General features: G+C 47.7%; 1 protein-coding gene across 1 annotated transcript; it reads right to left on the minus strand.

Moving 5' to 3' along the window:
* Window positions 1–209: 209 nt before the first annotated feature.
* LOC104508879 (MAM domain-containing glycosylphosphatidylinositol anchor protein 2-like) lies at window positions 210–15,181 on the minus strand (the record flags this gene model as incomplete). Its single annotated transcript, XM_010150638.1, has 5 exons — window positions 210–775; window positions 1,498–1,603; window positions 7,266–7,396; window positions 13,786–13,944; window positions 15,026–15,181. Coding segments are annotated over 5 exons (641 nt in total), but the record flags the coding sequence as incomplete, so codon positions are not given.
* Window positions 15,182–15,445: the final 264 nt, after the last annotated feature.

Here is a 15,445-nt window from a genome sequence, read left to right on the forward strand (position 1 = left end):
CAGGTCGCACATCCTGGATAGTAATGCATGCAAAAGGAGACAGCTTACAGTTATCAAGCATAGCCATGAGAAATGAAACATAAACGTCTTAAAACAGGTCTGATTTAGGGTTATTCTATAGGGGAGGTGACAGCCAAAGTAGAAAGGGCCTACAATTACTTAACTCTATATTAAAAACCTTCTTGAAGGGAAAATGAATGCCAGCTCTTCACATACCCTGTTTACAGTGAGGTGTTTCTCTCTATTTCCTCTCTCCTCCTTTTTTTTTTTATTTTCTTTTTTTTTGGCAGGCCATTAGGTTTCCATGGTAACAAGCAAACTATTCATTTGAAACAAAACCAGCCATGACTTTGTGCTTTGACAAGGGTTTCTATAGCTCTTTTCCGAGAGTTCAACCAGACGATGCTGTATTCGTTATTGACCACAAAAGCACCTGAAGGTCTCTTCCTTCCTTAGGCCAGATCTCGTTCTCACGCGTGGTTCATAGTGAGTTAACACTCCCGTGATGCCTTTTATGTCCCCAGTGCTTTTTAATTTCTTTTAATTATTTATTTATGTATTTACTTAACTTTTGAGTCAGTCAGTGGAGGAATCTTTGGTAGATTGTTTTTAAATGTCCATTTTACAAAGACTCTTTCTTCATGCCAGTGCCTGGTGAATCTTTTGTAGCCTCTGCCAGGATAAGGTCACCTCTGATGACTTAAGACAGACATGAGGATGAGAACTGGGATAAGTCGTATATGCGCTAATGTCCCAACAGCACCTGATCGTAAATCTACAAAAAGGGGGGAAAAAGGGAGAATTAAAGAGCTGCCCAGGCACAGTCAGCATCGCTACAAGGCTCAGAGGATACAGGGCTCATGACCACAACCTCTCCTGAACACCGAGGCGGAGGCAGCCGGGGAGGACAATGGGATGGTGGTCACCTGGGCTCTCTCTGCTTGTCACACCGAGTGCCACCGACCTCCCTGGCAGAGCCCTGGTCTCTTCTAGGGCCAGTGCTCTGCAAGGTCCTACAAAGAGGGGATGGGAATAGCGCTCGCCAAGTGAATGAGGCAGATGCTGGGATAAAAAACCACCTGGCTGTGTAGTTAAGGTCTGTATTGTAATGCACACATGGGCGTGGAGGGATGGAACAAGGTCCAGAGGGAATCACAACGCTGGTATTCAGTAATTTCATGTTGTGTGGGCTCCCTGAATGTTTTTAAATGTTCCTTTATCTGTCTGCCCATCTTGAATCACGGCCGCCCTGCCCAGCCCGCTGCCGAACGCCCATCAGCCTTTCACTTGCATCACTGCCAAACCAGCATCCTCCCCTCTGAACAAGGGCGTTTTGACTCCAGAGCCTGCTTCCAAGGAAAACTTTTCCCTTTAAGTCTCTCCAGCTGAACCAAACAATATATTGTTCTCTTGGAGAAAATCCATTTTGGAAGGTGACTCAAATGTATAACCACGAGAAGCAATTTGCTCTCTCCCACGTGGGGAAGAGCCACTTACTGTTGGCTGGTTGGTCTGATTTCATACACTCTCCTTCCACAATTGATACATCATCAATAGCAATGTCACCTTCGATCCCGGGACCCCGGATCCCTTCAAATATGAGCTGCAAAAAACATAAAGAACAAGCAGATCAGAGGGTGAAAAATGGAAGTTGTTCAGCTGCATTTTGCATGGTTTTCAGCTACAACAGTGGGCTTGGATTAATTTACAGACACTTTCTACGGTGCAGAAAAACACAGCCGAGTTTGCACGTACTGGCAAGGTGAACCCAGAGGATGCGTGACCCATGGAGGGTTTTGTATTTCAGAATGACCTGAAAAAGCAGAGCTGCTAGTCATCTGCCTGGTCGTCTACCTGAGGTCTTCAGGTCAGCTTTGCCACTAAGCTAACTGCAATGTGTGTGCATCTCTAAGTACAATATTCCTGGAGCAGGATTAAGGAGAGAAAAAGAAGAGATTTGGGGTGTTTTTCCCAGAAATTCTTGCCACCCGAGGCGAGCTGCAGAGGCACAGCTTGAAGAACAGCACCTGCAAGGTGTTGGAAGGCTGAGCATCCACTCGACAACAGACTGCGTGAACACACCCCAACAGCTCCACAGTAACATGACGTTTCTGGCTGGCGAAGGCGGCCCGACCAGTCCTTCCCACATCTCCCACCCTGGGTTCCCTCATCAGCACCTCCCTGTTGTCAAGAGGACAGGAGCTGCCCCCCGCACCCCTCGCCTGGAGGGATGTTTCCTGACCCATGGAAGCTTGGGAGAAACCTCTCAGGAGCTGGGTTGCTGTCTCTGCACCCGTAAAGCAAAGCTAAATTTATCCCAAGGGATTAGGAAGGGACTTACATCAATTTGGATCCCCTGAGGTCCCACAGTGATCTCATCAGTGGATTTTAAATTCCCAAATTTTCTGCTGCGGCAGGAATTGACAGTGACAGTCCCGCTCCTCTCCTGCCCCTTTCAGTGGCTCATCATCATGTCTAGAAGCTTTGATCCCTTTTTTTTCTATTTATCAGGGGACACTGGGATGTGTTTTGTCACAGAGAGGGTCAGGGTAGAGATTTTATTCCTCTTTAAGGCTTTAACCTCTGCTAAATGGATGCCTGTCATTTCAAGGTCCTATTAATCACTTTCTGTCACATATTCCAAGTGTGAGACCCCAACTGCTCCACCCGGGAAGGGAAACGGTGCCTGTACGGAGATGGGTGGCATGTTGCAAGCTCAGTAACACTGATGTTTGGTATTGACTATGGATTACTATTCTACTAAAACCCAAAGCTACCTGCTCTCCTTCCCCAGCCCCGATGTGATGCTGTCCTGCCGTACCGCTGATTAATTAGCTTGGCAGCAGAGTGGACTCATCCTGTGTTACAAGAAATTTATTGACTGGAAAACTTCAAAGCCTTTCTAAAGAGATGAAGGAATTATGTAAGGTATATTTCCCAAGCAGCACCATTTGCACAGTTCTCTCTCCTTTCCCTTTTTCCTACCCCCGCTCAGTCCTTTGAAATATTTTTGGTTAACTTAGATGACAAGTTTTTTTAACTTTAATCTGCAACAATATATGCATGAAATTCAATGTCTTTTGTAAGGGCGTGCTGTGGCACTAATGGAGACATTAACTCTTGGGGGTAGAGTCGATCTGAAAAAAAAGATATTCATCCCATCTGGAGCAAAATACTTAAATTACACATCATAATGATCTAACTGCATCAGGGAGATGTCTGGGGCACTCGGATGGGCTCTGTCTGTTGTCACGGATTTCAGCAAACTCTTCTTCTGGCAGCTCCCGACATTTCTTTGCTCATTAATACAGTTCACCCAGAGCTGCTCGTTTGAAATTAATACCTTTCATTATAAATGATGAGTAAACACTCGGGGCAGTGGAAGATGACCCCGTAAATCACAGGGGTCCAGCAGCGAGTCCAGCTGGATGAGAATCACCCAAGGACCGTATCACGGCAGTGCACAATGCCACCAGACGTACGCGACACATTTCTTTGCTCATTAATACAGTTCACCCAGAGCTGCTCGTTTGAAATTAATACCTTTCATTATAAATGATGAGTAAACACTCGGGGCAGTGGAAGATGACCCCGTAAATCACAGGGGTCCAGCAGCGAGTCCAGCTGGATGAGAATCACCCAAGGACCGTATCACGGCAGTGCACAATGCCACCAGACGTACGCGACTCTCCGCTCTGCCTCTCCGCGGGGCGCACGTCCCTCAGCCTTGGCCGCAGTCACAGCTCGTCCTTTTGCTGAGCTGAGCATCCTCGTGAGGTGCCTGAGCCTACAAGCCATGTATTTACAGCCCGCCCGTCGTCTTCAGGAAGAAATTCTTCCCAGAGAGGGTGGGGAGGCACTGGGACAGGTTGCCCAGAGATGTTGTGGATGCCCCATCCCTGGATGTCTTCAAGGCCAGGCTGGATGAGGTTGGAGCAACCTGGTCTAGTGGAAGGTGTCCCTGCCCATGGCAGGGGGGTTGGAACTAGATGATCTTTAAGGTCCCTTCCAACCCAAACCATTCCATGATTCTATGATTCCTAAGCCAGGTGACAAGGTCTGTGCGGGGAGCGCCACATACCGCCGTGCGTCTGGAGCAGGAGACTCCATCGGTATTTTACTGAAGTGCGGTGCTGTAGGTTAATTACCCTAACAAGGTGGATATTAATGCAACAGGGAACTGTAATTGGGAAAACACTAAGTTTTTCCATAATTTACCCTGTTGTCTGAAAACGGCGCCTCAAGTAATTATCCCCCTGACAACTTTTGGACTCTACCTCGGACGACGGGCAGTATTCAGCTCGAGAGGGAAGTGTCTTCTCTTCTCCCCAGAGAACAGCTTGCCCTCCTGCTCCTTGGCAGCAGGCGTACAACCAGTCAAGGGAGCTTAAAGTCAAATCTTTCCTGATAATGAAAAACACTGTTTCCAGACAAAAGGACTCTATACAAACACAACGGCCAGCATTTAATTAAAATCTGCATTTGGCAGTGGGTTTTATGGGCCTCAGAGACGGGTTGCTATTAGCCAGCTTGGCCACATGCTCGGAACAAATCACTGCAGATGAGTGTTGGCAGGGCACGGAGCACAATCCAGCCTGCAGTTCACAGCTATTTGCAGGAGGTGCCAGATGATCAGAATCCACTATCAGTATCCCGCAAAACCTATTATCGGCGTGTCCGTGACTTTAGAAAGCTGTTGTTAAAAATACTGCATTTAGCTGAAGAAAAGAGGGGCTTACATGAAGAGCAAAGGCTACTCTGCTCTTAACAGGGGAAATGGAAATAAGCCCTCATAGTGTCCGCAGAGTTATCCCGAGTGTCCCCGGGGGATTCAGCCTGTGCTTCTCCAACAGGATTTCAGACAGATTTTACCTTCCTGGCCAGTCTCCTGATAAGAAGTAGAGAGGAGGCTCATGAATGCCCCAGCCGGACAGCGTGATGACAGGAGTGTAAGCCCCTTACACTCGCTGCCAGGGGCTGAAAATCTCAGTGGTCTGGCAGGGGCGTTTACTTAAGGGCAGGTCAGTCCCTCTTCTGCCAAAAAAGTCTTTGACACAAGAAGGTGTCAAGGACAGGGTAGCTGAAGGCAGTGGCAGTGCTCCTGCTCCAATCTGAACTAAAACTGACACCTTCCTAGACACCAGCGTGCCATGTGCCACTACCACGTGCTCTCTTTCTGTCTGCTCATTCTGTAAAAATACTCAGTGAGTGCTTCACTGACCCAGCTTTCATGCAGTACTTCTTCTGATTCAAAGCCCTGTAGTCCTCCAGTTCTTCATGAAAGCAACTTGGCTATATATCACAGGGACGGGGAAGGTATAAACCAAACCTTTTACCCATATAAATTAACCCATAAAAAGTTTTAATTTCTGTGTCAGTGTACTGTTTTACTGCAAAGATTCACTTCAATTCACACTCCTTAAATTTAACTGGGAGGTTTATATTCTTTCCTACTTAGACTCCTAAACGGAAAATAAAGTTTGCTTGATGCAAGAGCTGCTAAAAAAGTAATTTAAGGTCCCAGCCACTCTGACATTTATTTGTTGTATTTGTGCAGAGCTTCACGGCTTTACATTCATTTTATGCTGAAGCCTTTAAAAACAACAATGTAAAAGGTGAAAAAAAGCCAAGCAGAGGAGCTCCCAGTTTGGGTACCACCAGTGAATACGGTTTAAAAGCAATGCGAGTGAGGTGCACTGGTAGCCAAGGTGACTCCTGTAACTCTTCCGAAAGCAAGAGGGCCCACTGCAGGAGGTGATGCTCTCCACAGTGGAAGCAGCAACCTGGGTACCGGGAGCTGCTGGCTCTGGCCTCCGGCTGCTCTGCCAATGCCTCACCCCGAATGTCCCCCTGCAAGGGAGACACCCCGGCTTGCCCTTCCTCCCCTGCTCTCTACACTGAGGAGGTGACCCCAGGTCTGCACCCATCACCCTCCTCCACTCCTCTGCTCTGCTGGTGCCAAATTCTTTGTCTCTGCGTGGAGCTGATGGCCTCATCCCTCCCTACTTCTGCTAAGCCCGACCCAGGTCTTGGGAATCCCCCTCAGGCACAGTGACGATCACCCTGGTTCCAGCTTCCCCAGCCACCTCTTCTCGCCCTTTCCCAGTCCATTTATTATGTTCAGATATGAAATAATTTTTGTCTCCTTCACTTCTTGGATCTATCTTGACTTCACCAGTGCAGAACTCCCGTCAGCTCCCTTGTACCTGGCCCCACACTCCGAGTGTACTTTAACACTCGCATCCCTCTCCTTCTTCCTCCCCAGTCCTGCCGCTTCGTTCCACTCGAATGTCACGTAAGGCTGCACTTGGCATATCCCTCTCCCTCAGTTTTCCTCAAATCTCCCTCCATGCAATGCTTCCGTGAGCACGTACGCCAACCCATTTCTCTTCCGTCATTGCCTCTCATGCGTGGAAATAGAAACAAAGGGTCAGGACCAGCGATCACCCATAAACTGAACCCCAACCTGCATGCTCAAGACAGCAGTTTTGACTTGCCCTGAATGACTCTTTTTCCCAAAAGCCATTATCTGCCCCAGGGGACCTGGAGGTCACACAGAGGGGACAGAGGGCCTGGAGTGACTTGTGACTCCCATCTTCCGCGGCGACACTCCCAGCCTCAAACACAAGTGGCAGCTGCCTTTTTGGGTCTGTTCCAGTTGCAAACAGCTCCCAGGGTGAAGGAGAACTGCCCGTAACAGCCCATCGGCATCTCGCTGTCAAACCGACAACGAAACGTGTGAAAACCTGCCGTGACTTGCACGTGCCTAGCGAACAGGCGCGCAGCTCGGCTCTACCAGGTCTGCGCAGGCAGCACCGATGCTTGGGTACCTTCCAGCACAGACTCAGCGACACTCCCTCTTCTGCAGAAAAAGCATCTGTTTCAAGAGACCTCTAACACAGGCACTGTACCAGGGACCCCAAATATTTTTTTCACAGGAAGTAATTTTGTATTCCAGCTGCTAATCTGAAATAAAAAACCATTTTATGTCAGCTACCAGCATCTTCTGAAAACCGAGAGACATTTTGTCTTCAAGCAAAGAGCTGCTGTTCTGCCATTAAAGTGCGTATTATTAAGCTCTACGGTGCTCACCTATTTAAAGCAAGGAAAGCAATTATCTGTCCATAAAGCAGCTTTCAGAGCTGAAATGAAGCTGTGAAATCCTGTGTCGGAAGGAAAGGGTCAGCATAAACACAGGCTGCCCCCCCCACCGCCTCCGAAACCCAAATACCCCCGTTCGCAGTGTGCCGTGCACAAGCCCCTACCTGAAATGAAGTTGGGGGGTTTATATTGACGCGGGCTTGGTTCCAGTGCTGCCCCTTATTTCCACTTGAAGACCACAACGGGTTCTCTATCGCCGTCTGACCTTTCAACCGCAGGTAAACGTTCAAGCTTCCTGAAAGAGAGGTGGAGAACTGGAATTGGTTAGGCTCTCTGATGGATATTGGGCTGGATACAGCAGCAAGTCCCCTCCTCATTCCCCCCTTCCCATTTTGCATGGGCCTCTGAGTGGATGTGGAGAGATTCTTGTCGTGAATTCCAAACCTTTAGGCTTGGGAACAGTGTGTGCTGGCGATGTGAATTCACAGCGGAGGAAACTGGGCGCGCAGGGGTGGGATCCCCATCTGCAGGCAGGGCACTGCACCCGCTGCTCCCTGCAGCCCAGCAAGGACATGAGGCTTCCCAGGCTGAGAGGAGCAAAAAGAAGTTTTCTGTGTTTTTGTGTGAATGAGATATTTATAACCTTCTTACCCAAGGATAAATAAGCAACTTGGTTGCTTCATGCTTAGTTCTTGCTTACAAAGACTGTCCAACTTCTTATTTACTCTGTAGTTTAATGAATGGAGTGCCACAGTGCCTGGCAAATCTATCTCAGAGGTAGATGTGATGCCCTTACTCCTGATAAAGATTATTTTTGAAGGCAAACATAATCCTCTGGGTCAAAATCACCTCAGTAAAGTCTCCTCACTGGGAGAAAACCCCCCCTAGACCTGGGTCTTTCCCCACCCTTGACCGTCAGGTTACTGGTTCCAGCACAGACGTTGCCTGCAACAGGTATCAGATGGTCTGAATGCAGCAGCCCTTCTCTCTGGTTAACCATGAACAGAATCCAGACTATCCTGGTGCACCAAAAGAATTCGTTGCCTTCATTTATCTGGGTTCAGTAATTGACATAATTTGGAGATTCTGTTCCTTGCCCACCAGCATTACCTGCAGAGGTGTGGGGCAGTGGTGTCTCTCTGTACTACATAAATCACTGCATTTGCCTTCACGTGGGAAAGTTTGGACAGTCAGATTCACATAAGACTCCTGTTTTCTTAGGGTGTTAGGCATGGCAGCTGGGAAACTCATACAAATTATATTTGCAATGAGACCTCTCAGATCTGAGGCAGCTGCACAGTGACTCAGCTCCTGCTAATAAAAAAGTTCTTATTTCTAGCAATGGCAAAACTCAGTCCCTTGCAAAACATAAGGCTAAACGCATAATGGAGCAGCAAATATTCTCATCACGGCTGTTGCACCAGGGTGCCCAGAATGAGGCCATACATCTTCTTGGAAGGAGGTGGGGAAGCGATGCTCGCCGGAGTGACTGGGCGGCACCGTGTCTCCCACCTGTCTCCCACTGCAGCATTTCATTTTTCAAATGCAGGGGAGGGTGCAGAAGCAGCACAAAGGAAACACGGCTTCTAACGAGGACGTTCTCTGCCTACGCGCACGCTACTGGGCGAAACAAAAAAGACCTGGAATAGAAAGGGCTTGCGAGGAGGGACCTGCTCGGGAGGGTTCCCTGGAGCAGCCCAGCCCAGTGACACGTCGCAGGGCTGCGCGGGGCTGCTTGCAGCAAGCGGCTGCTCAGCCGCAGGCCTCTTCCAAACAGCAACAACAGCTCTTGGGCAAGGTTTATATTATTCACCTACCACAGTTCTCCCTTCCTTCCCATCTGCTTCTCTCCCAGACTTATTTCAACAACTGTGCTGGGTCTACGGTCTGAAAAAAGGCTGGGTCTTAGACAAGACTCCCTGAAGTTATAAAATAAGAGTAATACGCTATTTTTGTAAAAGCCAACAAGCAATGCCCGTATCAGGGGGTGAATTGCTGGCTAATTGTGTCACTTGTTTGTGCAGGCTGATACAGCCTGTGCCGCAGGGCTGTTTGGAATAGCTGAATAATTTAGGTATGAAAAGCATGTAATTCCATCACTGCCGAGGATGCAGAGATTTAAGATTGTTCATAGCATACGCAGCCTGTGTCACGTGATTTCTTCAAATTAATAGCAGAATGATACCAGTCTTACTTAAAGTATAAACTAGCCGTTACGGTACCAGGCATGCTCAGCCGTTGCCCAGCAAGTCAGTCGGGATGGATGTACCTGCCTGACCCTCACTGCTAGATACGCACACACATCTGCCCGCAGCGTCGCTGCAACCTTAACTGATGGCACCTGCAACAGATGCTTATCCATGAAATTCTGCCAATATGGATTTGGAAAAACTACGTAGCATTTGCAAAGCTGATGCTGTGTGGGAGGATGGGTTGGCTAGAGGGTTCACACTGAGATGTGTCCAGCAAGAATTTGTCTAGAGATTTCAAACCACACCAAACTCCAGAGAAATGGGTAACCAATTGACTCATCTGTACCAGGAGCAGCGTGGCCAGGGGGGCGAGGGAGGGGATTCTGCCCCTCTGCTCCGCTCTGGGGAGACCCCCCTGCAGTTCTGCTCCAGCTCTGGGCCCCAACAGCAGGAGGACACGGAGCTGTTGGAGCGAGTCCAGAGGAGGCCCCGGAGATGCTCCGAGGGCTGGAGCCCCTCTGCCCTGGGGACAGGCTGGGGGAGTTGGGGGGGTTCAGCCTGGAGAAGGGAAGCTCCGGGGAGACCTCAGAGCCCCTTCCAGTGCCTGGGGGGTACAAGAAAGCTGGGGGGGACTTTTTACAAGGTCAGGGAGTGACAGGACAAGGGGTAACAGGATTAAACTGAAAGAGGGAGATTGAGATGGGCCATCAGGAAGGAATTCTTCCTGCAGAGGGTGGGAGCACTGGGACAGGTTCCCAGAGAAGCTGTGGATGTCCCATCCCTGGGAGTGTCCAAGGCCAGGCTGGATGAGGTTTGGAGCAACCTGGGCTATGGAAGGTGTCCCTGCCCATGGCAGGGGGTGGCACTGGGTGGGCTTGAAGGTCCCTTCCAACCCAAACCATCCTGGGATTCCATGATTCTATGACTCCTGAGTAGGAGACAGAAACACCTGTGAATTAAGGAGTAAAGTTCACTTCCTGACAGCACCCTGCCAAGAGCACAGGGTGGTCTGGAGACGTCTCCAGCTGCAACGCTGGGATGGCATTTTGAGCACTCATCACTGCAAACACCAACAGCTTCCACAGTGTGCTCTGACAACACGTTCTGCTTCCACTTTTTGTTTCATGATGGCTCTCTAATGACAAGAAAAATTATTATTCTTGGCGTGTGAATTAGAAATGCCCCATTTTGGGGTGCAGATGGAAAAATCAGAAATATAGATTGTTTTAAAAGATGGTGACAGCTATAATGGAAATACAACCTCTTTCTGTCTGAACACAGAGACACAATAAGGACACTGACTCTTCATTTTCTTGTTCCTCTACAATTGCTTATTGTTTGCTGCAAATCAAGTAATGGGGACTCCTATTTTTCTTATGTTTTTGGGGTAACCTACGTTCTGCCTTGGAAGGATGCGGAGCGAAGCGCATGCACCTCCTCTGGCAGCCAGCACTCTCAGAGTTAGCTCTGTATGATCCGTCTGGAATTACAATCTGCCTTGTAAGTAAGAGCCATCTATTTCAGGTAAAGAAACACTTTATCTTTCGGAATCTAACTGCCATGGCATGGGATGTAGGTCCCTGTTTATCTCGTCAGAGCCGTGCTATAGCGTAAGCGCTAATCTCAGATCTCTGCTGTGCTCTCTGCAGAGACTCCTCAGTACCTCTCCTTATCGCTACAGAAATTTTCAGCCTCTCTCCTGAGACACTGAAGACCCGAGCTGGATAAACTGGTAGGCTGTTTGTTTTCATTATAGTGCAACAGCCATATTCTCAAATTGATGTCACTGGGGTCACTCTATTTTAAGAATGGAGGATGAAGTATCTTCCTCCAAGCCCCCAAGACCAGTCCACACCAGTAACAGAGCATCATGCCAGGATGGTTTTCCATTTTACTAGGGATCTTCTTAAACCTTGTTGGAAATGCAGAAACATTCTGATGAACACTGAAACTGTTTTGGAAATAAAGTATGTTGCCCCTGAGGCAGGGGAATAACAATCCTAATGCTGCTTGGAAATCATAGAGATACATATGGACCTGTTGGAGCGAGTCCAGAGGAGGGCACAGAGGTGCTCCAGCCCCTCTGCTATGGGGACAGGCTGGGAGAGTTGGGGGGTTCAGCCTGGAGAAGGGAAGGCTCTGGGGAGACCTTAGAGCCCCTTCCAGTGCCTGGGGGGGCTACAAGAAAGCTGGGGGGGACTTTTTCCAAGGGCAGGGAGTGACACGACAAGGGATAACAGGTTTAAATGGAAAGAGGAAGATTGAGATTGGACATCAGGAAGAAATTCTTCCTGCAGAGGGTGGAGAGACACTGGAACTTGACAATCTTCAAGGTCTTTCCCAACCTAACCAATTCTATGACTCTATGAGATCCCCTAGAGCCTTCTCCTCTGCAGGCTGAGCAGTCCCAGGTCTCAGCCTCTCCCCAGATATTCTCCAGTCCCTTCAGAAACTCTGTGGCCATTCATTTGGCCCTAGGTCTCTTGTCCTGGGGAGCCCAGCACTGGGCCCAGCACCCCAGCTGTGTCTCAGCAGGGCTGAGCAGAGGGAGAGGACCCTCCATGGACCTGCTGCCCATGCTGACGCAGTCCAGGAGGCTGGTGGCCATCTTTCCTGCAAGGGCACATCGTCTGAAACCCTGTGTCATGGCAAGGTTTGATTCGTCTGGGCAAATCATTGTGTTATAATAATCCCTTTCCTAACCCTTTACACAAACCTTTAAAAACTCATTCAAGTAGTCACCTCATGACTATGACTCTTCATACCATAATCATGTGCTTAAATCCTTGAAGTCTTGGAATATCATCACTCATTAGGTTTTCTTATCTCTTCATTATCCTCATGTGAACGATTTCAATGATAGAGTTCACATCTGGAGAATCAAATGGTATATATATTTGCTCATTTTGTAATTTATTTCTTGTTTGCATGTTGTAGTCTCGTGTTCTGTAACAATTTTTCAGGAGGAATTAAAACAGTGAATTTGGTAGGCATGTATGTGTCTGCAAACACATGGTGTAGCTATTAATTTCCTCTTTTTCTGTCAGTCTAGTCTTTCAAGACATAAAAAGTAATTTTGTACAAACATATGCAAAAGTAGATAATTGTGAATATTAGCTAAAATGATGGTAACTGTACTTTGTAACCTTATGGAACAAAGAGATATTGAGCAATTTTGGGTTTCAACAACTAGGTGTCCACATGGCCACGAACACATCCTGTGTAACTATGACCACTAATCATCATTGTGACCATCCTCACCTCTGGGTCAGCTCCTTCATCAGCCAAGATTATACATGTCGATCCAAGAAATTCCACATAAACAAGAAAGGGCGGTTTCAGCAAAAAAAGCTAAGGATGCAGACACTTGCTGAAAAGGCAGCCCAGGAGAACAAACCCTCAAATCGTACCAATGAGAGGTCACTGGTCTCTGGGCAGATGTCAGCCTCCACACTTTACCCTAACCCTAAGACATTCCAGAAAAAAACTCTCTGAGCCTTTAAGTTCATAACTTTACTTTTCACTGTCATATACCAGAAATAGCTTTGCAGGGCAGTGTGTATATATATATATTTAGCATAGCATGGCTCAATCTCTTCCTTCCCACAAACAGCCAAGCTCCTGCTGCAATGCAGAGCCAGGAGAATTTAGACTTGGGGCTGCATTCACATGCTCAGCAGTACAGAGAAAACTAACCAACTACTACGTGAACTTGTCTGCTCTATTTAAAACCTGGGCTCTGCCTGGTTGCCGGCGAAGTTTTCCTGAAGCAACCTACCGGAATGCACGGTGAGGATGTGCCTGCCCTTGAAATATATACAAAAATACACCACGTCAGGTCAGCCTGGCACTGGAAAGCCTGTTGACACACTGGTAAGTACCAAGCACCCCACAGGGATTTATAGGATTTGTAAAAATTGGCTGTCTATTGTTTATACTTTAGTATTTTCCCCACCCCTTTTTTTCATACTACGCAAAGAAATGAAACCTGTGTGTTGAAAGAGCTATGACTAAACCCAGACTTACAGATCCACGTTGAAAACGTATAAACTCACAGCTTGTGAGCAAATTGTTCATGACTCTTACAGAGGATCCGCGTGCTGCTGCGTGGCACGCAGGCTGTGCTGCTCCGGCTGCCAGCGCACGAGGAGTGCTGCTGCTAACTGCTTGATCCTGAATCTATCAAGAACTGCCTCAAAATTCTGTGTTAGCAGCCGGCAAAGTCTCTGCAAACACCACCTTTTTCTAAAGTTCCCTGCCCAAAACCTCACGCATGCATGAAACACTTCTCATCTGTGAGAGGGGCTCCTGTTAGCGTGGGGAGTGGAAAACAGAGTTTTACAGCAATTAGGATGCTCTCAGGCACCGCTCTTGCCCGCTTTGGTGGCAACTGGCCCTCACACGTGTTGACAATCCTCCCCCGCTTTTCTTTCACGCAAGTGGATGCTGTTTCTCCCAAAGTGAAAAGACAAGGTCGCTGGCTTTCTCTCACCTATGTGCTGTCCATACATGTGATAGTAGAAGCTAAAACAATAGGCTGTGTTCGTAGCTCCGTAAGGGTTTTTTGGAGCGACACTGAAAACAGGACTAACAAGTCTGGCCTTTTCTCCTTCCAGCCGGGGGCGCGACGTCTCAATGTACATGTAGAAACCTAGGGGAAGTCCAAACGGAGAGCGTTAGGTTGCAGCCTTCACAATCCAGCACGTACACGTGCTGGAAGACGCCGGGGCTCTCATGCATCTTGATGCATTTTTCATGTTCATCTGATATCACCATGGTTTCTGGGACATACTACTTCTGCATTAAGCCCATGCAGTTTCCACAACTGCTTCAAAGATGTTTTCTACCAAGAGTAAAATCAGGGCTAGCAGGTCAGTCCTCGTAAACAACTTTAAATCGATCTTACACTATGTGCAGGAAAAGAAAAAAAGCTTTTACGATGGGGTTCAGGCCTTAGTCTCAAGGTTATGGTTTGGTCCCATAAGCAGTGAGTGGGGAGGACTTGTAAAATAAAGAGAAAATACCTCGATGGAAACCTTTCAAGGTACATTTTCAACTGGCCATGTCAATCACATGTTTGAAAGCTCACTTTCATGAAACAGCCAATATTCATTTATTCTGCTCTTGGACTCTGCCAACAACAGATAGTCTTTACTTAATCCAACCAAGCAAACACAATGCAGCGTGATTTTTTTTCCCCTTTGGTAGTGCAAGCAGGGGGCACAGAATAAAATAGCATGAGTTACTGCAGTACGTGATAAATTCAGCAGAATACGTCTGCCTTTTCAAAAGGAAATACAGCCTGCAGCCAAGATGGCACGCTTCTGTTAACCGGGGTAGCAGACTGAAAATTACACATTTCAGCAACACCCAAAGTAACAACGGGGCAAAAAGAAAGTCTCATTGTGACAGTCTGGGAGAGTCCAAGTAATAATTTAAATGACATAAACCAGAAGAATATTTCAAGACTGCCAGAATATTTCCCCGTTAGGCTATTGCATGAAAGCAAACGCTTTGGAAACGGCACAACAGAAACAATACAAGATGGTTAATGGCACCCTTAGTGGGTGGTGCTTTGGGACCAGCCGCACGCCTCAGCACTGGCAATTTCTTTTAGAGGTCCTGGAAGTCTGCTTATTCGTCGTATGATCAGGAAAAACGACGTGGCTGGCTGGAGTGGCTGTCCTGGACCGGTCCCTCGCAGGGGGACCAGGCACACCGCTGGAGCTTACCTTCCTTGGAGCCAGTCCGATCCGCGTTCGGCCCCGTGTTTGGGGTGTATTTTGTGTCTCTAGTGGCAGTGCTTTGTTTTGTCCAGTCGAAATTGTCCGTGTCATCTTGAGTGAAAAGGCAAATGTTACCATCCTCGAACCCACAGTGGAACTCCCCTGCCAAAGCAGCAAATGAGCAGAAATTTAGCGGCTGGAGCTATTCATCCTATGCTTGTTTGTCAAAATATCTGCCAATTCTAACAAACGCTGTGGGGTGATGCTTACTAAGAACACTGGAAAACAGACATACATTTACATACATACATACATAGACATACATGGAACTAGATGATCTTTAAGGTCCCTTCCAACCCTAACCATTCTGTGATTCTATGATTCTACATTTATATTACATCAGTTTTTAGTGTTTGGTGTCTGTTT

The sequence above is a fragment of the Eurypyga helias genome, unplaced genomic scaffold (genome assembly GCF_000690775.1).
Source record: "Eurypyga helias isolate BGI_N326 unplaced genomic scaffold, ASM69077v1 scaffold18594, whole genome shotgun sequence".
In the NCBI taxonomy this organism is placed as follows: Eukaryota; Metazoa; Chordata; class Aves; order Eurypygiformes; family Eurypygidae; genus Eurypyga; species Eurypyga helias.